The sequence below is a fragment of the Tupaia chinensis genome, unplaced genomic scaffold (assembly GCF_000334495.1).
Source record: "Tupaia chinensis unplaced genomic scaffold, TupChi_1.0 Scaffold000258_1, whole genome shotgun sequence".
Classification (NCBI taxonomy): Eukaryota; Metazoa; Chordata; class Mammalia; order Scandentia; family Tupaiidae; genus Tupaia; species Tupaia belangeri.
In genome coordinates this window covers 748,781-775,099 of record NW_006159738.1, presented here as the reverse complement: position 1 = coordinate 775,099, position 26,319 = coordinate 748,781, and the positions used below count along the sequence as shown (strand labels likewise).

Here is a 26,319-nt window from a genome sequence, read left to right as displayed (position 1 = left end):
TGTGTGCCCAAGATCCCAAGAGGAGAATGGAGGAGAAGGGATTGTGGCGTGGCCACCCCCCCCGGGGGGGATTTCTCGCTTTCTGTCGGTCTTCTAGCGAGTACATGCGCCCTATAGCAAAAAATCTCTCAAAAAATAAAAAAATAATGCCCACATACGAGCTTTGTCAAACCTTAACTCGGCCACATTTGCTTCAGATTTGCTCTCATGTCACAATCACAGCTGTGCGCTCCAATGGTACTTCATCTCGACTGCTTCCTCTAGCCGAAGAGGTGTCCACAGAACTTGGTAATTATGTTAACCAGGTACATAGTTTGTATGGAAATTATGTTAACCAGGTACATAGTTTGTATGGACTTTTTAAAAATCTGGGCCATCTGTGGCACAGTGGGCTTTGAGTGCTGGACCCGGGGGCTTCGAAACGTGCCGGGTACTTGTGCGAGCAGACCCAAAGCCCTGAGAGGAGAATGGAAGAGAAGGGCCCGGCACACGACCACCCTCTCTAGAAGAGTTTCTTTCCCTCTCCAGCGAGCACACGTGCCTTACAGCAAAACTTAAAAGAGGACATCTTAGCAGACAACATACGCACTTACCCGAGAAAGACTTAGGGTAAGGAAGGAAGTACCCGCCATGGGAAATGGCAACGCCACAGTCCCTTGTTCCTCACTCCCTCCTCTCGCGGCTCTTGGGCACACACATCCAATGTGTTACTTCAAGGGGCAGATTCCAGAATTTGAACCAACCATCAGGCTATAGGACTTGCCCAGAAATACCAGTTTCATTTATCTTTTAAAATATTTATTTTGGGACTAGCAGAAGGCATAATGGTTACGTCACTGGAATCCCACATAGTTGACTACGATTCAAATCACGGGCCCAGTGGCTTAAACAGCATACCAGGCATGTGTGCGTGCGTGCACAAAATCCTGAGAATGGAAGAGAAGGAATTACGGTTGGCCATCCCCCAAGGGGTGATTTCTTGCTGTCTCTCTGGCAAGTGCATGTGCCCTATAGCAAAAAAAATCTCTCTTTAAAAAAAAGAAAAAAAAAATGTGTGTGTGTGTGTGTGTGTGTGTGTGTGTGTGTGTGTGTATATACAGGGGCCAGCTGGTAGCATGGTGGTTAAGAGTGCTGGACTCCCACACAGTCGACCGTGGTTCGAGTCCTGGACCTGGCAGCTTGCTTTCTCACTTTTTCTCTCTCTCCTCCTGTCTCCCTCTGTCAAATAAAGAAAAAAAGAAAGTTAAATTTAAAAAAAAATTTAAAAATATCGGGAACCGGCAGTTAGCGTAATGGCTATGTTGCTGGACTCCCACGTAGTCGACCGCGGTTCGTGTCCCGGACCCGGTGGCTTAAAACTCACGCCGGGCATGTGTGCGTGCGTGCCCAAGATCCCAAGAGGAGAATGGAGGAGAAGGGATTGCGGCGTGACCATCCCCCCTGGGGGGTGATTTCTCGCTTTCTGTCTCTATGTCTCTCTCTGTCTGTCTGGCGAGCGCACGCGCCCTACAGTGAAAATCTCTCAAAAAAAAATTAAAAATATATACACGTACATACATGTATATATAATTTAAGAATTGTTGTATTTAACTTTATTTATTTATTTATTTTAATTTGGCCAGAGACGGAGTGAGAGAAAGCATCCCTAACCATATCACCTGCCAACTTGTTTTTATTGATTTTTAAAAAATTTTATTTCTCGCTTTCTGTCTTTCTGGTGAGTGCATGTGCCCTATAGCAAAAACCTCTTCAAAAACAAATTTATTTATTTATTCACCATTTATTTTAATTTGACTAGGGTGGGGCTGGGGGGGGGTAGTGAGAAAGCAAGCCACCAGGTCCAGGACTAGAACCATGGTCAGCCATGTGGGAATGTCTAGCGCCTTAATCACTATGCTGCCTGCTGGTCCCACATATTTATTCATTCTTTTCTCAGTTCATTTGTTCCATGAATAACCAAGACAGAAAGAGAAGAAAGCACCCCTAACAGAACCCCAAAGCCAAATCTACCCCTCACTTCAGGAGCCTCAGAGCAGACACGCAGTGCCCGGCACACTCAGGGAGTCTCTCCAGACGCGAGTCCGTGTAGGTCAGCCTCACAGAATGTGGCATATTACTGTTCTGCCACTGTATGGCACCCAGATACTTCATTCTTCTTCTTTTAGTTTTCACTATAGGGCATATACATGCACTGAAGAGACAAGAGAGGAATCACTTGCCCCCAGGAGGGTGGCTATACCACAATCCCTTCTCCTCCACTCTCTTCTCAGGATTTTGCGTATATAAGAACACATGCCTGGCCTGGTTTTTGAAGCTTCCAGGTCTGGGACTCGAACTTCAGAGTCAACAATGTGGGATCCAGTCACTTTAACCTCCATGCCACCTGCTTGTCCCCGGATACTTAACTAGTAATTAGAATGAAGGACAGGAGCCACTGTAGCAAGAACAGTCTACCACGCAGACTTTATGGGTAAATTATCGAAGTAGAAGCATGGCTTGTGACCATGCTCATCAGCATTTCAAAAATGGATGTTCTTCACTCAGGACAGTACAGGACATGCTGCAAGCAATTGTGTTTGGGAACCACTTAGTGCAAAGTCTCTCTCCCACAGTTTGCATTTATACTACCATGTATACAAAGTGAATCGTAAAAGAACAGTTTCCAGCATTCCCCACACCTGTTAACATTTTCCTAAACCAGGAGCTTAACTATGGGTCTCCTATCTGACAAGATACAAAGCCATATTAGCTTTCCAACCCCTCTGGACTGAACCTAATCACTAAAGCTCTCATTCAGTCTGTCTGTTTAATCTCAAGATACCTGTTTTCCAACGGTCTACTGTTACATAACTTTCGTCATTAAAAACTGGAAAAACTTTTGTCTTAAAGGATACCACTCCATCGAAGTCATCACCGCACCAATGCAGGAGTTGTTTTAACCTAGTTTTATATTTACCACCAGACTGACTTTCACCAATAAGGGAAGAATAGGTTGCAAAAATAACTCCCTTTTTCACACTTCCATTATGTTTAGAGGAAATTTTTCCATATTTAAACTAAAAAGAGAAAAGAGAACAATTAAATTAGTATACCTTTTTGTCTAAAGTATTTATCCCACCCAAATCTCGACCTGCTAGCAGGCCTATAACAGGTTTCATGGAAGTCCAATTACCTCTTTCTTCCTTTTTTTTGAGAGGTTTTTGCTATAGGGTGGTATGCGCTCACCAGAGAGACAGAGACAGAAAGCAAGAAATCACCCTCCAGGAGGGATGGCCGCACTGCAAGCCCTTCTCCTCTCAGGATCTTGGGCACGCACACACACGCGCCAGGCTTGAATTTAAGCCACTGGTTCTGGGACTCAAACTTCAGTCGACTATGTTACACAACTGCTGGTCCCCCAATTACCTCTTAAGAAGATACATAAAAATTCTGTACACACATGTATAACTTTGATGTTAAAAAGAAATAAATCTACTTTTCCGAGTGTCAGAAAAGTCTATTATCAAAGAAAGTAAAAAATCAGATAAACTCCCCTATAAGAAAACTAGTCACATGTACTGTAACAGATATTATGCTCTTGTACTAAAAGTACAGGCCAGCAGGTGGCATAGTGGCTAAGGAACGGAACTCCCATATGACTGGCTGGTTCCCGTCCCAGACCTGCTTGCTTTCTTATTTTCTCTCTCCGTCTGTCTCTGCTGAGCACACATACCCTATACCAAATTTTGAAAAATAATAGTAATAAATAACATTAAATAATTTTTTTGAAGAGGTTTTTGCTATAGGGCGTGTGCGCTCACCAGACAGAGAGAGACAGAGAGACGGAAAGTGAGAAATCACCCCCCCCAGGGGGATGGCCACACCACAATCCCTTCTCCTCCATTTTCCTCTCAGGATCTTGTGCACACACACACACGTGCCCAGCGTGAGTTTTAAGCCACCAGATCCGGGACTCAAACCACGGTCGACTACATGGGAGTTCAGCGACACAGCCATTACGCTAACTGCTAGTCCCAACATTAAATAATTTTTTAGGGGAAAAAAAATTAACAAAATAAAAAAGAAAAATTATACCAGGCATGTATGCCCAAAAATCCCAGGAGAATGGAGAAAAAGGGATTGAAGTAAGGTAAGGTCATCCCTGGGGGGTTGGGGGGTGACTTTTCACATTTCCTCTCTTTCTCGAGAACCTCTTTTCCTCCCTCCCTCCAGCAAGCATACATGCCCTATGACAAAAACCTAAAAAAAAAAAAAAAAAAATTTTAAGGGATACATGAAAATTTTGAGTAATTATGAATGTCCCTTTATTCAATCACACTGTTCAAAAATCAAAAACAATTCTACATGCCAGTAACATCCTTTGAGTTTTCAACTGAGTCGCTGAAGACCCAGTTCTTTAACTACAAATCCACTGAGTGACACTCCTTACAAAGCTGCTGAGGGGCCAGCAGCTGAAGTGGTAGTTAAGGTGCTGGACTCTACATGGTTGGCCGTGGCAGAGTCCCAGACCTGACAGCTCGCTTTCTCACTTTCCCCCTCTCCCTATCTCTCTCTGGTCAAATTAAAAATAATGATTTTTTTTTTTTTAAGATGTTGAGGGACCATGCATCCTATAGCAAAAACCTCTCAAAAAAACAAAAACAAACAAAAACAAAAACAAAAACAATTGTTGAGTAAGACAACACTAAGACAGCTGAGGATTTGGAAACTCAAAGTACAATATACATCCACTGTTTTTTTTTTTTTTAAACTAGAGTGCACGTGCACTTGCCAGAGACAGAGAAAAGCAAGTACCTCCCACGAGGCATGGTCATGCTGCAATCTCTTCTCATTCTCTCCTCCTTCCAGGATTTGAGGCATGCACATGTGCCTACAGTATTTCTCAAGCACCAAGTCTGGGACATGAACCGTGCAGTCAGCTATGTGTGATCCAATTATCTTAACCACCAGGCCTAAGGTGCTGGACTCCCACATGGTTAGCCGCAGTTTAACTCCTGGACCTGGTGGCTTAAATCTCACATTGGGAGTGTGCATGCAGGTCCAGAAATCTCAAGAGGAGAATGGAGAAGGGACTGTGGCATGGCCATCCCCTCATTGCCCTGAATTCAGCTTTCTGTGAGATGAGCACACACACCCTATAGCAAAAACCTCTCAAAGAGTCAGTAGGGAGGCACTTAAAGCAGTCATGTCTGTATCTCTCTCTTTTCTTCTCCTTTTTTTAGGTTTTTGCTTGAACAACTCGCTGGGGTCTTGTGTGTACATGCCCAAAATCCAAGGAGAGTGAAAGAGAAGCGAAGGGACTGTGGTGCAGCCATCCCTCCCACTACCACTGTGGAGATGCTTTTTCACTTTCTCTCTCCTTTTCTGTCTCTACAACAAGAATCCGCCCCCCCCCCCCCAGCAACAACAAAACCAGATACAGACGACATGAGAGAATGAGAAAATACACTCCGTAACAACAGGGACAAAACTTGTCTTGCTGTCACCATACAACCGCCGCCAGGATTGTTTCTGGTACACAGTCACACACGTACCAACATCGGTGACTAGTACTCACTACATCTTCTGTGGAATAATCCATTTAGTCCTTTTAACAGCCCTACTAAGTAGAAAACTATTGGTATTCCTATCTCACAGATGAGTCAACATTTACTGAACGACCAACTGAATGGAAAGCTTTCATACCTTATTTAACGAATGGACCAAAATGTTTTTTGCTCCAATATCCCTCAAATCTCTTTCAGCATCGTATTTTAAGTCATTTGAAACACTAAACCTGTTATTAAAAAAAGAAAAAAACAAATTAAATGTAATTACCTGATTCTAGCAAAACGCATAAGCCAGGATTAGACACTTAAAATGTATATATACAAAAACAACACATACACATTATATACACATATTTTCACATTACACACACGACCACTTACTAATCCATTTCCCCCCAGGCTGAATTAACTGCTCACCAATAAAAGCTTCTTCCACAGCCAACCTGAATGCTTACCATAATGCTCTCTTTCTACTCAACAAGTAATTTTCATAGATAATTCCTGCTATCGTCCTCCCTTTTCCGACACCAGCACCATCACCTATTAAGAAGCCAGCACGGTCTCCATTAGGTAGGAATGTTTCATGTTGCTGAAAAGAGAAAAGCTGGTAATTAATCTAATTCTTCAGGTGACCTGGTGATCAGTTTCTCGCACGCTGCGTTGGGAGTACCAAACTTTATGTGAGTGGTATGCCCTCTGGCTCTCAGCGTGGGCAGTTTCTACATATTAAACTATACATTCCTTCCTGTGCCCTCCCATGCAACAGGTAACCAAAGTTAACAACGTGGTGAGGATTCCACCATAGCCCTCACAACACTCCCATGATCAAATGCAGAATAAACTTTTACATCACTGAGTATGAAATGACTGCTACTCTGGCTGTTACTTATTTTACAGACATAGAATATGATAGCCATTCTTTCCAGATAACTGGGATAATGCTAACTCACGGTGTTTTGAACACTCCTAGTGTGGTAAGAGAGTTGGCTCAGTCACCTCACCGAAATGTCTTCCAGATGGAGAAGAGCCATATGCACTCACAGATACACCCTCACCTAACAGTTACATGGCATAGCTCCTAGTGATAAAACTATTAAAAAGGGAATATGTATCTTTAATTTTAATATATATGTCCAATAAATTCTAAAAAGGCTAAGACAGTTGTCTTTCCTAATGCAAATATACTTCCCATGCCCTTATTTTTCTAGCACGTAAAGTTTATCCATGGCCAGCCAGTGGTATGGTGGTTAAGGCAGCTGGATCCCACATGGCCGAGTATGCAGTTCAAGTCCTGGATCCAGTTATACCGAGCACACATGTGCCCCAAATCCTGAGAGGAGAATGGGGGTGAAAGTAACGCAGCATGGCCATCTCCCCTGGAGAGCAACTTCTCACCTTCCCCCATCCCTCAGACTCTTGCTGGTGAGTACGTGTACCCTATAGCAAACTGAAAAATTACCTCTAAGAATGATATTTACAGGACTGGTCCGATACCTAGTGCTTAACAGAGCCAGATACCACATGGCTGACCACAGTTGAAATCCTGGCCGGGCAGCCTGAAAAACATACTGGGCACCTGTGTGTGCCCCAAATCCCAAGAGGATGGAGAAATGGAGAAAGGACTACGGCATGACCACAACTCATTGAGGAGCGCTTTCTCCTTCTCTAGCTCGCTCTCTGTCCCTCACATGTGCCCTCTGACAATAAAAATAAATAAATAAAAATAAGTCACATAGATTTTCATGTAAAGAAAGCTTACCTATGTATTAAACAACTATATTGTATGGACTAAGACAAATGATACTGTAGATGATAAGGAAGTATGATCATTTACCTGGGCTGCATATGTAATTGCCTCCAGCTGCAATGCTGACAGCCAGCCATTGTCGATAGTTTCCTCGGAAATGGATGTTTTGTACCAAACATCAGGAGGAGTGACACTGGATAAAGAGCTAGTTTCCACTACAGCATCTGGGTGACGTAGGCCAATTTTTACTAAATGAAAATTTTAAAATACCTCATTTTAGTTATTCTACATAGTATTTTTAGTTTTATTATAACATATTACAATCTTTTCCTAACAAAGAAAAAATAAGTGGGGCCAGAGGGTGGTGGGGTTAAAATGCTGAACTCCACATAGCTAACCATGGTTCGAGTCCAGGATACAATGCCTTGAAAATAATGCCAGGTACATATGCATGCGTACTCAAAATCCCGAGAGGAGAAGGGAAGAGAGGGGACTTAGACATTGCCAGCCGTCATAGAATGTAACTGAACTTTCCCTCTCTCTGGGGAGTGTGCGCATCTTATGGCAAAACCTTGAAAAGAAAGAAAGAGAAAGAGAGAGAGAGAGAGAGAGAGAGAGAGAGAGAAAAGCAGTTCAGGGGCTGGCAAGTAGCACGGTGGTTAAAGGTGCTGGACTCCCACATGGACGAATGTGGTTTGAGTCCCAGACCTAGCAGCTTGCTTTCTCACTTCCCACCTCTCTCTCTCTCTCTCTGTCCCTATCTGGTCAAATTAAAATAAAGTTAAATAAAATAATTCTTTGAAAAAATAAACAAAAGAAGTTCAAGTCCCAGGCCCAGTGACTTGAAAAATCACATCACATGCATGTGTGTCCAGAATTCCAAGAGTAGAGTGGAGAAGGGACTGCTGTGTGGCCATCCCCCTAAGAGGGTCATTTCTCACTCCCCCTCTCTGGTAAACACACGCACCCTACAGCAAACTAAAACAAGGTCACTGATCCAAAAGTGCTATGTACCTCTGGACAGCAATGGTTTATCAACCATGTATGAGTTAGGTAGAGGCTTGATAATTTAAAGACCTGGAAAACTGGGCCCAGGAGGTGGCGTGGTGTTTAAGGAGCTGGACTCCCATACGTTCAACAATGGTTCAAGTCCTGGACCTGGTGGTTTGCTTTCTCACTTTCTGTCTGTCTCTCTCTGGTCAAATTAAAAAATAATAAAAATAAAATTAAATAATTCGTGTTTTTAGATTGGCTGCTCTCCACACATTTTTTTAAAAAATCTGGAAAACTACCAATTTGATTCACGCCACCAGGTTCTCCAGTTGTTACAGAACATAATCCTAGATTATGGAGTCTATTTACTCCAAACAATCACTCGCCTCAGTCAGTTAAACAAATCTGCAGTAACCTTAGTTGAAGGCTATTTGAAAGGAAACCTTGGCTATGAAATACAACAGCAACTAACTCCCCACGATATACAACAGGAACTGTCTCAATGAGGGCAGAGAAAAACTTGCCCCATAGAGGGTCCAAGGATAAATACTTGGGCTTTGCAGACCAGCCAGTCTCCTGTAAACTCTTCATGCTGTTACTGCTGTGTGAATGCAGCCTCAAGTGCTGTATAAAACCAGTGGCCCTGCCTATATCCCAATAAACGTTACTGAAGCAAGTGTGGCCTGGATATACTTTGTTGACCTATGGTTAAAAGGCCATGAATAGGGACCAGCAGTTAGCGTAACAGCTATGTCGCTAAACTCCCATGTAGCCGACCATGGTTCAAGTCCCGGACCTGGTGGCTTAAACTCACGCCAGGAGCGCGTGTGTACATGCCCAAGATCCCGAGAGAAGGGATTGTGGCATGGCCATCTCCCCTGGGGAGTGATTTCTCGCTTTCTATCTCTCTGTCTTTCTGGTGAGCGCACACATCCAATGGCCAAAGGGGGGGAAAAAAAACTCTCCTGGAGAAAAAAAAAAAAAAGCCATGGATAAATTCTTTTGATACTTTTGTGAAATTTTATAAAAAGAATATTGAAGTTTCTGATCACAAAACCTAAAACTTATTTTTTTTTTCCTAAAACTCATTTTAGATGACAAAAAAAAAATGTGAGATCTTGGAATCCATACATAGATGGTAAAGAGAGAACTTTAATCCAATTTAAATGGAACTCCTGAGCTGACCCAGTACAGCAGTCAAGCCCCGAGCATCAGGAACTGGAGCCCACAAGGCCAACTGTGGTTCCTTCCAACCCCAGTCCTAGTGGCCTAAAATAAACAGCCAGCGTGTGTATACTAAAAATCCTGATCAAATAGAGAAATGGAGGAGAAATTTCAGTGTGACCATATCCCATCCGCCCTCCCTCTGCCCCTACACTCACTCTATCGCACATCCAAGACCTGCCAATAAAGAAAAACAAGAGCCAGCTCCATGGCCTAGTGATTAAAGGAACCAGATTTCACACGGTCACCTGTGCAACTCAAATCCTGGCCCTGGCTGCTTGAGAAACATGCTCAGCAAACGTGCATACACGCCCATGATCCCAAAATGATGGAGACGCTGCCCCATGTGGTGTGCTTTCCCTCTCTCTGTCTTCCTGTTTATCTGTGGTGAGCATGTGCCCTTCAGTAAGATACTTTTTAAATGAAAAATGAAAAAGGACATAATGGTTATCACTGTTTTTAAAGTATTACTTATTTTATTCCATCTGTTATTATTATAATTTGACCAGACAGACAAAGAGAAAGAGAGAAATGGAAAGTGAGAAAGCAAACTGCCAGGTCTAGGTCTCAAACCGCGGTTGGTCATGTGGGAATCCAGCGCCTTTAACCACCATGTCACCTGCCTGCCCCCTGGTATTACTTACTTTTTATAGAGGCTAAGTACATGAATTATTTTCCACTTTACCTGCATATACGGAAAAAGTAAAATGTGTATATAAACTCTAAAAATTAGGGACCAGCAGTTGGTGTGGTGGCTATGTCGCTGGATTCCCATGTAGTCAACCACGGTTTGAGTCCTGGACTTGGTGGCTTAAACTCATGCCGGGCACATGTGCGTGCGTGTGTGCCCAGGATCCTGAGAGGAGAATGGAGTAGAAGGGATTGCCGCATGGCCATCCCTCCATGGGGTTATTTCTCTCTTTCTCCCTCTCTGTCTCTCTCTGTCTTTCTGGCAAGCACATGCGCCCTATAGCAAAAACCTCTCAAAAAAAAACCCTTAAAATTAATAATTTTTAATTTCATATAGTGGCCACTACAAAATAAATTAGGGTTATATACAAAAGACAGAAATGGTATTAATGAAACCACTCATCTCAAATAGCAATAACTTTGTTTTAAAGATTTCAGTGTTTTCATGATTGCTTTAGATAAGATATATAAAGCTAAGATATATATTTATATCTGCAATATGGTTTGAAGTTATAATCACTACTCACATGAGAAAAAGTAACTTGAAACGAAATAAAAGTTGAGCTCTGGAGGCCAGCTGGTGTTGAGGTGGTTAAGGGCGCTGGACTCCCACATGGCTGACCATAGTTCGAGTCCCGGACCTCGCTGATTGCTTTCTCACTTTCTCTCACTCTCTCTCACTCTCACTCTATCCCTCCCTGGTCAAGTTAAAATAAATAAAGTTAAAATAATTTTTAAAAAACTAAATAAATAAAACTTGAGCTCTTTCAATCTCTGCTTTAAAAACATTTCCAGCAGGGACCAGCAGACGGCTGGTTATATTGCTACACTCCCATGCAGTCAACCATGATTCAAGTCCCTGACCTGGTGACTTAAAATTCACACCGGGCACATGTGCTTATGTGCCCAAAATCCAGAGAGGAGAGTGGAAGAGAAGGGATTGTCACACAGCAATCTCTGTGAGGGGGTGATTTCTCACTTTCCATCTGTCTGTCTCTGTCTCTCTGGGAAGCATATGAGCCCTATAGCAAAAATCTCACTTAAAAAAAAAAAATAGGTGAACCAGCAGGTGGCATGGTGGTTAAGATGCTACACACTCCCAAAGGGCTGACCATGGTTTGAGTCCCGGACCTGGTGGCTTGCTTTCTCACTTTCCCTTTTTCTTTTTGTGTCTCTCTCTGGTTAAGCTAAAAATAAATGAATAAATACCATTAAATAAATAAATTTTTAAATTAAAAAAAAAAACAAAAGATTTCCAGTAAAAACATTTTCTCTAAAAAATAAAGCTAAAAAACCTCACTATAACAGTTTCACGTACATATTTTTTAAAAGACATTACATGGGACCAGCAGATGGTGTAATGGTTGTGTTACTGGACTCCTAGGTAGTCGAAAGTGGTTCAATGCCCAAATCTAGTAGCTTAAACTTCATGCCAGACATATGTGTGAACATGCCCAAAATCCTAAGAGAAGAATGGAGGATTGCTGTGTGGCCCTCCACCCTGAGGGGTTCTTTCTTTCTTTCTTTTTTTTGTTAAAGAATTATTTTATATTTATTCATTTTAATTTGGCCAGAGATACAGGCAGAGAAGAAGAGAGAGAGAGAAAGCAAGCCGCCAGGTCCTGAACTTGACCACAGTCAGACATGTGGAAATCCAGCGCCCTTAACCCCTACGCCACCTGCTGGCTCCGCTGAGGGGCAACTTCTCACTTTATGTCTCTCCAGAGCGCTCACATGCCCTATAGCAACACTCTCCCTTAACAAAAGGAAAAAAAGAAAACAAACAAACAAACAAAAAAACACATTACAGGGACCGACAGATGGTGTAATGGTTATGTCATTGTACTCCCACATAGTCAACCACCAAGTCCTGAACCCAGTGGCTTAAAACTCATGTTGGGTAGGTGTGCGTACATGCCCAAAACCCAAGAGGAGAATGAAGGAGAAGGAAGAGACTGTGGTGTGGTCATTTCCCGAGGGGTGATTTCTCGCTTTCTGTCTCTATCTCTCCAGCGAGCACACACACCCCATAGCAATAATCTCTCAAAAAAGCAAAACTAAGCACATTATAGTTTAAAACATATTACAATAGCTTGACTTGTCAACCCCTCAGGCACCCAACACTGATAGCTCCTAACATGTACTAGTGTATGTGCGGGAGTTATTAAAGCTCAAGAGGAAGTCTTTGTTATTTTGACAAATCCAAAACACATACATTTTATTGGCATATACTCCGCATAGGTTTCCGCATGTCCCATTTCTTCTTCATCTTCTTCCTCTGGTTCATCTTCCTCTTTTACAACAGGGACCTTCTGCAATACAGAAAGAGCATTTATACTAATGCCAAGTCCAAGGCTGGAGGCCTAATCAGCACAGGAAGAAAACTCTTCTAGAGGAATCTCTACAACCTTCAATCTTGGAAACATGAAATGCCACTTTAAGCTTCCCTAAAACCTAGGTCCCCGTATGATTTACACTCCAAACCTTTGGTACACTTGCAAGTAAAATAAAGAGCTATTCATAATTACACCAAGAAAACAGGATAAACCAGGCTGTTCCCAGAAAACAGAGTGAGTGGTCACTCAGGAGCATGTTTCCCTTGTCTCTGTCTACACACCCTGAAGGTGAGAGGAGAGGACAGGGTATGAATAGGAGGGACCTGAGCAGGTCTTTTCACCAGCAGCAAAACCATTAGGACACTAAGCTGCTCATCAATGTGCGCATGCTCAAGGAGGAGTAAGGAGAAGCAGTTGTGAACAGATACACCAAGGGAGGAGGAGAAGGAAACCCTAGTCAGAATCTACGGTTACCATGGCGTTAAAGGGTCAGTGGGTGGCATGGTTGTTATGGCAGAGAGACCCCACATGGCCACTGCACAGATCAAGTCCCAGACCCAGCAGCTTCAAGCTGACCAAAATCCCAAGTGGAGAGATGGAAAAAGTACTGAAGCAAGGCCATCCCGAGGGATGCCGTCTCACTCTCTCTCCTCTCCCCAACAAGCACACATGCCCTTTCGGGGGGAATGGCACTGAAAAGGAAGAGTAGGCTCTTGTTTTTACTCGCCTCAGAATCGAGAGCAGAGTATGCTGACACATAACTCCAAAGAGGTGGAAGGGAGAAGGGATGGGAGGTGATGAACATGAACCCGCAGAGTTCTCGGGTAAAGTCCAAAACCCAGAAGGTCAGAAATTCAGCCAAAAAGAAGTCCAATTTCAGAAACTGAAGATAAAATGGGACTGGCCCAAAAATGTGAATTCCATTTCTGCTCTTAATTGTGTAGCCTTGGGTAAAAATCCCTCAGTTCTGGTCCTTTCTACTCCTACGTTCTCACCGTTTACTCCAAGACACAGGAATTCCTTCTACATAAGGTACCCTACCTCCTTCCTTCTCCCTCTACCCTACATTCCCTAATTTTTTTTTTTTAAATCACCAGGGGTATATAATTGAAAAATAAGTTCGTAACACTGAAAGTCACAAAATTTGGGACCAGACAGGGTAATATTTCTATGCCAAGTGGATATAAAATGCCAACTGACATCACATTTAGGGTCAAAGAGAAAACTGAGGGTGAGGAAGGCCTTAGTACCTGATGGGTGTCTAACCAATGCACAACACAGGCAAACTTTACAAGGTGGGAATGGGGGCCTATGGTTCTCAGGTACTCCTCTTTGTCCAAGAAAACCTGGAAATCAGGATTTTTGTGTATCAGAAACAAATACAAAATTCTTCAAAATATTATGAAGGCCAACGAAAACACATTTGTTGACTAGTTTTGGTCCATAAGCCACCAATCTGTAATGTTTGTTAGATGTTTCTTAACTAATAGACCAATACAGAATTCTTGGTATGTTAGGACCAGCAGTTAGCGGAATGGCTATGTCGCTGGACTCCCATGTAGTCGACTGCGGTTCGTGACCTGGAGCTGGTGGCTTGAACTCTCGCCGGGCGCGTGTGCGTACATGCCCAGGATCCCAAGAGGAAAACAGAGGAGGAGGATTGTGGCGTGGCCATCCCCCCAGAGGGTGATTTCTCACTTTCTGTCTCTGTCTCTTTCTGGCGAGTGCATGCGCACTATAGCAGAAACATCTTGGGAATAAAAAAGAAGGGCAAATGAGCCCTACATAAAACATTCTTTAAAGAAAAGTGCAGTCTTAGTTTCCAAAACTCAGTTTCTAAGAGCTGCTGGTACATCAGTGCTAAGTAAATCGAGTGCTGTCAACCTCTGTCCTCCTGGTCCCTGCCAGATCTCAGAAACAGGCTGCTTTGCTGTCTCCAATTCCATATTCCATCTGAACAGTTTACTCCTAGCAATCCTTAGTACCGTATGTGCGCTCATATCATATCTTACCCCTTTCTTCTTACTTCTCACACCTTTTTCTAAGGTGTCCAAGACCCCTACTTGAGCGCCTTTTTCTCCTCTCTTTTAGATTAGATAGTTAACTGTCAACCTGTCTCTCCACGACTGCCCATCGGGAATCCCCGAGAGGTCCCCCCACATCCTCCTCACTGGAGCTGCACCAAATCCAACATTTTTCAAACTCAATTCAGGATCGTCCACAGAATGGGAATCGATTATTTCAGCTTCCTGCAAGGCAAGTACCCTGGTTCCCTGTCACCTCCTCTGTGCCTGTCAGTGCTCAGCTCCCTGCCTCAAATGTCCTCAATGAATCTCTCCTACTCCAGCCCAAGCTCCCTCACACCTCCCCCGACTCCAAAACACGGAGGTCTTATCTCATGTTCCGGCAAACCCTTCAGCCCAACATGAGCGTCACATACCTTTTTATGGCTAGACACTGCAATACATAATCCAAGCGGTTACGAAATTTTACGTTTACTGAGTGGGAAATCATGGGGAATATCGCGTATAGAAATGGACTACACATACACAGTGTTAAACCGAGGATAAGCAAATGTACAGAACTGACTTAAAATATTAAACCATTTCCAAAATCTAAGAAAAAATTATCCTATACTCACCCGTAACTGTACTATTATGATCTGGCTGCTTAGAATGAGCCATATGTTCAAGTTCAACATTAAAATGAACACAGGTATTAAGTATTTTCGGTTAATTCTGCATTATCTTTCTGATCAGATATGGTCCAATGAAAGATGTCAGTACCCATATAATACAATATCCTATCAGATATACAAGTCTTCATCACCCCATTTAGTATGGATTAGCTTACTCCAGTGGGGCTGGGCTTACCCATCACTTACGAGTGGAGCAGCTCTCTCTCCAACCAAACAGGAGGGTTAGTTATCCCAGAGAATTTTTCAGTCAAGTAGACTTGACTACTACACAAAATAACAGACATTGTTTTGAAACTCACCATGGTTGGAGAAAAACTCCTCATTTTCATGTCGTTTATCCATATTCTTGCTACTTCTTTATTAGAAGACTCTTTCTTTACTGTACCATTGCTTACATCAGCTAAAAAGAAATCAATTTGTTTTAGAACAAATCTCATTTTCCTACAGCTTAAAAATTACAAACCAAAAGACATCTGCCTGTTACTAACTTAAACATAAACATTAAAAGTTTTGTCTTGGTGGGGTGTGGTGGTTAAGGTGCTGGACTCCCACATGGCCGACCACAGTTCAAGTCCTGGACCTGGTGGCTTGCTTCCTTACTTTCCCACTCTCTCTCATTCTGTCCGTATCTGGCCAAATTTAAATAAATAAAGTTCAATAAAATAATTATTTAAAAAATGTTCTATCTTAGGACCAGCAGATGGCATAATGGTTACAACGCTGGACCACCACATAATCAACCACAGCTCCAGTCCCAGACACGGCAGCTTCAAACTTATGCCAGGCATGTGTGTGCATGCCCAAAATCTCCCAAGGAGAATGGACTGAGAAGAAAAGGACTGTGGCATGGCCATTCCCCTGGGCAGTTATTTCTTACTTTCTGTCTGTGTCTCTCTAGCGAGCACACGTGCCCTATCGTAAAAATCTCTCTTAAAAAAAAAAAAAAAAGTGCTTTGTCTTGGGGCCAGCAGGTGGCATGGTGGTTAAGGTGCCAGACTCCCACAGGGCCAACCACAGTCTGAGTCCCGGACCTGGTGGCTGGCTTTCTCACTCTGCTTGTCCCCCACCCCCATTTTAAGCACACGCGCCCTACATAAAAGCAAAAGACAATATTAATAACAAAATTAAATAAGTAATTCCTTTGGGGAAAAAACTGTGTCTTTATAGAAAAATTAACTTTAGACAAGTCAAGAGGAAATGTGTACGTGGGAAATTTGGAAAGTGTGTACCAGAAAAACACCTTATCAGAACTGTTTGATAGTTTAACACGAACACCGAGAGTCAGCCAATGGGACCAGCAAATGGCTTAATGGTTAAGTCCCTGGACTCCCACGTAGTCGACCACTGTGTGAGTTCCAGAACAGCGGCTTACACTCACGCCAGGCAAATGTGGCTAATGCTCAAGATCCCGAAAGAAGAATGGAGGAGAAGGGACTGCGGGGTGGCCATCCCCTCTGTGGGGTGATTTCTGGCTTTCTGTCTCTTTTTCCAGCGAGTGTGCACGCCCTGTGGCAAAAATCTATGGGGGGAAAAAAAAGAGAGAGAGACAGACAGAAAAAAGAGCCAGCATTAATTTGAGATACTTTGCCTGGCTCATGTTAAAAAACCTAAAGAGGAGGCCAGCAGGTGACATGGTAGTTAAGGCACTGGATGCCCACGTGGCTGACCATGGTTCAAGTCTTGGACTTGGTGGCTTTCTTTTACTCCCCCCCTCTGTTTCTCTCTGCTCAAATTGGAGAACATAGATGAACAAATAAAATAAAATAAATCTTTTAAACATAAAAAAACACCACAGCAGAAGGTGTGGTGGTTAAGAAGGTGCTGGACTCCCACATGGCCGACCACAGTTCTAATCCCAGACATGCTGCCTTGAAAAATCACTCCTGGCATGTGCGTGCACGCCCAAAATGCCAAGAGAATAGAGCAGAAGGGTTCATGGCATGCTCAGACCCCCTGGGGGGGTGATTTCTCACTTTTCTTCTCACTGTGTCTCTCTGTTTCTCCATCTAGCTCTCTGGCAAGTACATACATCCCTATGGCAAAAATCTTAAAATGAACAACCTGGGACCAGCAATCAGCGTAATGGCTATGTCACTGGACTCCCATGTAGTCGATCGTGGTTCGAGTCCTGGACCCGGTGGCTTAAACTCACACCGGGCGTGTGTGCGTGCGTGCCCAAGATCCCAAGAGGAGAATGGAGGAGAAGGAATAGCAGCATGGCCATCTCCCCTGGGGGGTGATTTCTCGCTTTCTGACTGTCTGTCTCTGTCTGTCTGGCGAGTGCATGTGCCCTATAGCAAAAACCTCTCCAAAAAAAAAAAAAAAAAAAAGAACAACCTAACCAGGGCCAGTGACAGTGGTGCAGCAGTAAGGTGCCACTCAGATGGTCCTGGGCTTAGAGACTCCCTTTCCCACTTTCCCTTTCTCGGTCTCTCCCTGGTGAGTGCATGTGCCCTACAGCAAAACTGAAATAATAAATAAAATCAGGACCAGCAGGTGGCGTAATGGCTATCACTGGACTCCCACGTAGTTGACTACAGTTCAAGTCTTGGACATGGTGGCTTAAACTCGTGCCGGGACCATGTGCATGCGTGCCCAAGATCTCAAGAGGAGAATGGAGGAGGAGAAGGGATTGTGGCATGGCCATCCCCCCGGGGGGCAATTTCTCGCTTTCTATCTCTCTGTCTCTTCTGTCTTTCTGGCGAGTGCACGCGCACTATAGCAAAAACCTCTCCAGCCAATTAATCAATCAATCAAAGAATGAATAAATGAACGAATAAGTGAATGAATAAATAAATAAATAAAGTTAAAAACAAAGTTGCCAAGTATCTACAGTGCCTACTATCTAAAACACAGTCCAAAGACCCCTAGGCAAGAGCATTCCTGGAGAACTCATTAGAAACACATTTTGGGCCTTAATCTGAATCAGCGTTTGCTTTTGAAGAAGATCTGCAAATGATTACAGGAACAAAAAGCATGAGAAGCACCGGCTTAAAGGGTTAAGAAAATGCTGACTGGGGGCCAGGTGGTTAAAGTGCTGGACTCCCACATGGCCAACCACAGTTTGAGTCCCAGCCCTTGTGGCTTGCTTGCTTGCTTCCTCTCTCTGTCTCTCTATCTCTCTCTCTCTCTCTGCTCAAACTGAAAAATAACAGCAACGATAAGTAAAATTAAATGGATAATTCTTTAAAACAAACAAACAAAAAAAGGCAAAGCAAATGCTGATTATTAATCATGCGTAGAGCTAAGATCTCACGGTGTTAATGTGCCCAATCTCACATACTTCATTTTGAAGCTGGATGCTCTACCACGGCTCCCAAACTTTTGCTTCCCTTGAATTATGCACACACTGTAAGTATAAAATAACAACACTGTAGGTGTCGAGGATAATACAAAGAACACCTCTTTCATGCCTTTTTAAAAATTTGCTTCAGGGTACGCACTTGCCAGAACCAGAGAGCAGATCCTAAGAAAGCACTCCCTCATGCTGCAATCCCTTCTCCTCTATTCTCCTCCTGGGATTTTGGGCACACACGGACAGATGCCCAGCAAATCTTTCTAGCAGGTGTGTAAAGGACTAGAACCAGGCAGTCAGCTAGGTGAGATCCAGCCACCTTGACTACCACTCTACCTGGCTGGCCCCATGCCCAGTTTTCTTACGACCCAAATAAACACTTAAAAATAATCCGTGCCATAGCTCATCAAAGGCAGAACGTTGATACTACTGCAAAGAGAAAAGACTTACTGGCTGCTGTTGCAACTGGCTGAGCTATATTAGCAGGAGGCTTCAACTTCATAAGTTCGTTAAGACTGTTGTTTTTGAGTAGATCCTTAAGTTGAACAGGGTCTTTGGAAGGTGCAGAAGTCATGGCATTTCGTACTACTGGTGCTGAGACTGAAGGCCGTGTGTTTGCAGTAGTCTGGATAAACTTTGTTAAAGTGATGGTTTGCCTATTGGTGGTTACAGGTGGTGTTTTAGTCATCACAATTGTAGATGCCAAGGTCGGAAGCTGATTTATTTGATTCAGCACAAACGTGGTAGTAGACGGAGGCTGCTGCTAGACCAGAAAACAACACACGTCACAGCACTGAAGACATGCTTTATTTTAGAATGCAGGGTACTAGAATGCAGCTGTACCCACAAACATGACAGGCCACTGAAAAACCTAAAATTGACTTTTATTCTTCCCTAAATATTGGCATTACGCTTCTCATTAGACATTAGTTATAAGTCACCTAGGTAGTAAAGCATACTACTTTAAGGAAAATAAGGTTACATAACTGTAGGGGACAGCCTGCATAAGATGAAACTACCCGAACTAAACTGTGATGTACAGTAACTGATATATGGAAGGGGTAAGAAGAAATTAACTTAAAGGGGCAAGCAAGTAGCATGATGGTTGGGATGCTGGACTCCCACGGGGCTGACCGGGGTTCAATCCCTGTCCTGGCAGCTTGCTCTCCACGTTCCCTTCTCTCTCTCTCTCTCTCTCTGATGACTAGATTAAGGTAAAATAATAAATAAATGATTCTTCAAAAGAAAAGGGGGGGGGAATTTCTAACAGCAGCACTGCCCCACAGGTATATAACTTTAGGCAAATCACTTAAGCCTCTGGAGGCTTGGTCTCTAAGGGGCCCATTGACCACTTCTACCACTTTATAATTCCTGTCTAACACTTTGTTATCACACAGACTATACCAAAATCTAGAACTCAAAAACCAAAGACAGAGACCAGCAGGTGGCACGGTGGTTAAGGCCAAACACAGGTTGAACCCCGGACCTAGAGGCTTACTTTCCCACTCTCTCTTTCTCTCTTTATCCTTCCCTCCCTCCCTCCTCTCTCTCTCTCTATGGTATCTCTCTCTAGTCAAATTAAAATAAATTTTAAAAAAATAGATAAATAAAATGAAATAAATGGGGCCAGCAGGTGGCATAGTGGATAAGGCGATAGACACTCCCATATGGCTGACCATGGTTCGAGTCCTGGACCTGGTGGCTTTCTTTCTCACTCTCCTTTTCTCTCTGTCTCTCTCTCTGGTCAAATTTAAAATAAATGAATGAAAAAGTTTAAAAATTAAACAATTTTTTAAAAAATAATAAATAATTGGGAACCAGCAGTTAGCGTAATGGCTATGTCGCTAGACTCCCATGTAGTCGACCGCGGTTCGTGTCCTGGACCTGGTGGCTTAAAACTCACCCCGGGCGCGTGTGCGTGCGTGCCCAAGATCCTGAGAGGAGAATGGAGGAGAAGGGATTGCAGCGTGATCATGCCCCCTGGGGGGTGATTTCTCGCTTACTGTCTCTATGTCTCTCTCTGTCTGTCTGGCGAGCACACGCGCCCTACAGTGAAAATCTCTCAAAAAATAAATAAATAAATAAATAATTCTTGGGAACCAGCAGTTAGCGTAATGGCTATGTCGCTAGACTCCTATGTAGTCGACTGTGGTTCGCGTCCTGGATCCAGTGGCTTAAAACTCACGCCAGGCGTGTGTGCGTGCATGCCCAAGATCCCGAGAGGAGAATGGAGGAAAAGGGATTGTGGTGTGATCATCCCCCCTGAGGGGTGATTTCTCGCTTTCTGTCTCTATGTCTCTGTCTGTCTGGCGAGCGCATGTGCCCTATAGCGAAAATCTCTCCAAAAATAAATAAATAAATAAATAAATCTTAAAAGAATAAATAAATAACCAAGCAGGATTTTTTTTTCAAAAGAGTTATTTTATTGGGACTAGCAGTTGGCATATGGCTAGGTCGCTGGACTCCCATGTAGTCGACTGCGGTTCGTGTCCCGGACCCAGTGGCTTTAAACTCATGCTGGGCACGGGGGCGGGCATGCCCCCCGAGGGGAGAATGGAGAAGGGATTGTGTCATGGCTATCTCCTCTCGTGTGTGTGTGTGTGTGTGTGTGGGGGGGTGATTTCTCGCTTTGTGTCTCTGTCTCTCTCTGTCTTTCTGGCAAGCACACACACCCTTATGGCAAAAACTTCTCCGAAAGCAAAAAGAATTATTTAATCAGAGGCTGGCAGGTGGCGTGGTGGTGAAAGGCACTGGACTCCCACATGGCCAATGACGGTTCGAGTCCCAGACCTGGAAGCTTGCTTTCTCACTTTCCCTCTTGCTCTCTCTCACTGTCCCTCTTTGGTCAAATTAAATAAAGAAATAAAATTAAATAATAAATTAAATAATTAAATTTATTTAAGTAATTATTTAAGAATTATTTTATTTAACTTTATTTATTTATTTGTTTGTTTATGTTATTTTGACCAGAGAGAGACAGAGTGAGAGAGAGGAAAAGGGAAAGTGAGAAAGCAAGTTGCTAAGTCTGGGACTCGAACCATGGTCAGCCACATAGGAGTCTAGCGCCCTTAACCACCACACCACCAGCCAGCCCCCTCAATCAGGATTTTACTTATCTATGTTGCATGAACGACCCAGTCGGGTAAATTACAAATATCCTTAAGCCTAAGACACTACGTAACATTTTGCTTCTTATTGGAGATGAGTTTGAAAGAAACTAGAAAGAAATGCATTCCCACCCAAAACCCTGAGTAACACTGACCGGAAGATAAAACATATCTGTGATAATAAGTACGACTTAGATATGCTTATAATTCGAGCTTCTCTACTGTCTTTGTTCTTCAAACTGCTGTTAATACTCTAGTACTCCTTTAACAAAGGACTTCTGTATCACTATCACTGTTTGAAATGTTGCCATAGGGCACAAGGTCTTGCCAGGTAGAGAGCGAGTGACCGAGGGAACATGGGAAAGCCTCCCTCATGAGCAATTTCCCCCTCCTTCAAGACTATGGCCACATGCACTCAGCACGTTTTTCAGGCCGCCAGGTCTGGAACTCAAACCACACAGCCTGCCAGGTGGAATCCAGCCACCTTAACCACACCACCTCTGGCTGGCTCATATTTATCAATTTTAAATAAAACTCCTAACAATCACTTATCACAGTGTATCCAGTATCAACCTAACAGTTTTTCCAATAATTTTATCCTATAAAGCTTCAGTTAATAACTGCTAAGCTTGGGGACCACAGCAGATAGCATAAAGGTTCACCGCTGGACTCCCAGGTAGTCAACTTTGGTACGAGTCCCAGACTTAAAACTTACACCAGGTGCATGTGTGTGCATGCGGCGTGGGTGCCCAACATCTCAAGAGAAGAATGGAAAAGGGATTGTAGCATAGCCATCGCCTTAGGGGGTGACTTCTCACTTTGTTTATCTGGCTCTATGGCAAATGCCCACACCCTATAGCAAAAAAATCTCAAAACAATAATTAACTGCTAAGTTTAAGGTAAAAATCAAAGAAACTCTAAAGCATAATCACATAGAAACTATATGTACCAGTGGACAAAAGCTGAAATAAACAAACAAAAATGAAAACAGTATTAGGGTAAGGTGTATTTCTCCTTCACTTTGTGAATTTTGTACCATCTGCAATAAACTCAAAGAATTTTGTTTTGCTCTAAGTAGCTTCTAACTAACCTAAGCACCAAAAAAATTAAAGAAATGGACCACCAGGTGGCATGGAGATTAAGACACTGGATCCCACATGGCAGACTGTAGTTCGCCAGTCCTGGACCCAGTGGCTGAATATCATACTGGAGGCTTGTGTGTGGATTTTCGAAATCCCAAAAGGAGGATGGAGAAGGAACTACGGCATGGCCATCTCCCCTGGGGTGGGATGGAGAAGGAACTACAGCATGGTCATCTCCCCTGGGGTGGGATGGAGAGGGAACTACGGCATGGTCATCTCCCTGGGGGTGATGTCTCACTCCTCCTCTCACCCTTGTCTCTCTTGGCCAAGCACATATCCGTATAACAAAACTTAAAAAAAAATCTTTTTTTAAAATTATTATTTATTTTTTTAAATTTATTCATTCATTTATTTCCTAATTTGACGAGAGAGACAGAGGGTGAGAGTGAGAGAGAAAGGAAGTGAGAAAGCAAGCCACCAGATTCAGGACTCGAACCCTGGCTGGCCATGTGGGAGTATCCAGCGCCTTAACCACCACGCCACGTGCTGGTCCCCCCCAAAAATCTTTTAATTAAAAAAATTAAACATTGGGGAACCAGCAGGTGGTGTGGTGGTTAAAGGTGCTGAACTCCCACATGGCAGACCGTGGTTCAACTCCTGGACCTGGTGGCTTGGTTTCTCACTTTCCCTCCCTCTGTCTGTCTGATCAAACTGGAAAATAATAATAAGTTAAAAATAAATTAATTCTTAAAAAAAAAATTATATGTTGGAACCAGCAATGGAGTAATGTTTATGTCACTGAACTCCCACATGGTCAACTGCAGTTCAAGTCCTGGACCCAGCAGTTTGAAACCCGTGCGGGGTGCATGTACGAGCATATCCAAAATCCCAAGAAAAGAATGGAGGAGGGAGGACTGCAACATGGCCATCTCCCCTGATGAGGGATTGCTTGCTTTCTGTCTGTCTGTCTCTCTCTCTGGCAAGTGCACATGCCCTATAGCAAAAATCTCTCTTAAAAAAAAAAAGAAATGTTTTATAAGCCTGGCCTAGTGGCTAAGTGAGCCAGAACCCACATGGCTACCATGACTCAAACCCTGACCCCGGTAGTTTGAAACCAAAGCAGGTATTGACGTGTGCCCCACATCCCAGCAAGGTGAGGAGAGCAGATTGTGACCACACCTCATTTAGGAGGGTCTGCTCCCTCTCTTTTTCTCCCTCTCAAGTGCATGTGCCCTCTGGCAATTAAAAAAAAAAAAAGGAAAGAAAATTTCTGCATATTTTTTAAAGAATTATTATGTATTTATTTTAATTTGACCAGAGAGGGACAAAGCGAGAGAGTGAGTGAGTGAGAGAGAAGAAAAGCGGGAAAGCAAGTGGGACTCGAACCGCAGATGGCCATGTGGGGGTCCAGCGCCCTTAACCACCACGCCACCTGCTGGTCCTGAAAATTTCTGTATTACAAAGTAAGAGGTAACATACTGGGAAAGCAGCAAGAAGCAGACTGCAGAGATATAACTACGTCATATAAAAAGTACTTTCTATTATAACCCTAAACTGTTTTAGAAGTAATGCCAAATCTAAATCACTCTTACCCTCACATTTAATAGAGCTGGAGTGGGTACCGTCTCTGGCTCTTGTTTAACAGGAACTGCTGCTTCAGTCTCCACACCTAGTTCTAATGCACTAAGTGGCACTGACTGGAGAGAATACAACATTAGGGGAAAAAATTTTTAGATGCAGTTAAATCTGTTTCAAGAACAAGAGTTGCTTTATTTTATTAAAACAAAAAAAATACAAGGCTCCACATTCAAAATGTATGTGAAATTTCTGACAACAGACATAATATTTGCAAGCATAAAATCACAAAAGTATGTTACCAGTGCCACTTGAAAATGTTAACATTGTGCAGGGCTGATCACATAAAGGTTTCTGGGTTTGCATCCAGAAACCTCCCTGTGTGTGCTAAAAATGTGTGTACTAACAGTCTGGGGCTGGCTGGGGCTGAGGGAGGGTGGCAGGGTCAAGGCTCTGTCGGGACAGCTATTTATGCCTGCATGTATCCACGCCTGTTTACTCACACAAGTCTTTCTTTCTCTCTCTGAAGAAATAAACTTAAAAAAAAAAAGCCATCGGAATCTTATTTGCTTTCAGAGAATATATACAGTGAAACCACAGAAGACTGGTCCCAAGAAATGCAAAGATTACTAAGGAGATTAATAATCCTCAAAAAAACCTCTAAATAATTCATCTCTTATACAGATATATGAGTGGAGTTCAAAAAGCTTACAGAAGGATAGAATAATAACTATTTCATGTTCAAAAGTCTTTTTCGGGCTAGTAGGTGATGTGGAGGTTAAGTGAGCTAGACCCCAGACCCCTCATGGCCAACTACATGGGTTGAGTCACAGACCCAGCGACTTAAAAGTCATGCCAGATGCATGTATGTGTTCCCAAGATCCTGAGAAGAGAATGGAGGGAAGGGATTACAGCGAGGTCATCCCCTGGGGGGGGGAGGTTTCCTCACTTCCCTTCTATCATTTTTTTCTTTTTAAAGAGAAATTTTTCTATAGGGCACGTGCAGTCACTAGACAGACAGACAGAAAGCGAGAAATCATCCCCAAGGGGGGATGGCCATGGTTCAATCCCTTCTCCACCATTCTCTTCTCAGGATTTTGGACACAAATGCACCTAGCATGAGTTTTAAGTCGCAGGGTCCAGGACTTGAACCACAGTCGGCTACATGGGAGTCCAGCAACATAACCACGACACCATCTACCAGTCCCATACCTTTCTTTCTCTCTCTCTCTCTCTCTCTCTCTCTCTCTCTCTTCAGTGAGGGCCCTAGCCCTATGATTTAAAAAAAAAAAAAAAAAAAGTTGTTTCCTACTCCAATCCTAAAGTGCTTTAGAAATAATGCCAAATCTAAATCACTCTCACCCTCACATTTAATAAAGCCGGAGTAGGTACCGTCTCTGGTTCTAGTTTAATGGGAACTACTACTTCAGTCTCCACACCTAATTTTAATGCACTAAGTGGCACTTAAGTTTAGGACCAGCCACAGGGTATGGAAGTTAAGGTGGCTGGATCCCACATGGATGACTATGAGATTTGAATCTCAGATCCAGTGGCTTAAGAAACACACTGAGTACATATGTGTGCATGCCCAAAATTCCAACAGTAGAGTAGAAGAGAAGGGAGCATGAACAACAAATACTCCCCGGGGGGGGGGGGGGGTGAGGTTGTCTCATTTTCCCTCTCTCTCCCTCCACTGCTCTCTAGAGAGCACACATACCTTATAGCAAAAACTAAAGATAGTATGAATTTATTTTGGCACAAAGAAATTTTGAAATTCTGCATAGTTTATTCAGATTTACATTTTCCATGACCTTTCTGAAGGACCCAAGAACAGAAAATACTCTGTTCTGTTGGTTTTCATCACAAGTATTTTCTACTTCATGAATACACATGAATAATTAACATAAAAATATCATTCACAGGTATACTTAAAGGATTAACAATACCTATCTCTACAAAAAATTGACAAATAAAGGGAACAAAACCTATTTCTATGACTAGAGGTTTTAGGAAGACTCTTACC

At 43.1% G+C, this 26,319-nt stretch overlaps 1 protein-coding gene across 6 annotated transcripts in view; it reads right to left on the bottom strand.

Moving 5' to 3' along the window:
* Nucleotides 1-26,319, bottom strand: part of SBNO1 (strawberry notch homolog 1) — an 84,511-nt gene that overhangs the window by 43,237 nt on the left and 14,955 nt on the right. Inside the window, exons 3-10 of one of the 6 annotated variants that reach the window (XM_027772175.1) lie at nucleotides 24,314-24,425; nucleotides 18,983-19,295; nucleotides 15,537-15,637; nucleotides 12,419-12,515; nucleotides 7,384-7,544; nucleotides 6,005-6,138; nucleotides 5,686-5,776; nucleotides 2,895-3,056 (exon numbers count right to left, since the gene is read on the bottom strand). In XM_027772175.1, coding sequence (XP_027627976.1) covers nucleotides 2,895-3,056; nucleotides 5,686-5,776; nucleotides 6,005-6,138; nucleotides 7,384-7,544; nucleotides 12,419-12,515; nucleotides 15,537-15,637; nucleotides 18,983-19,295; nucleotides 24,314-24,425 — 1,171 coding nt within the window. Of the gene's footprint in view, nucleotides 1-2,894; nucleotides 3,057-5,685; nucleotides 5,777-6,004; nucleotides 6,139-7,383; nucleotides 7,545-12,418; nucleotides 12,516-15,536; nucleotides 15,638-18,982; nucleotides 19,299-24,153; nucleotides 24,160-24,313; nucleotides 24,426-26,319 lie in introns of all 6 variants that reach the window. The other 5 variants (XM_014588076.2, XM_027772172.1, XM_014588078.2 and 2 more) reach the window with 5 other exon arrangements.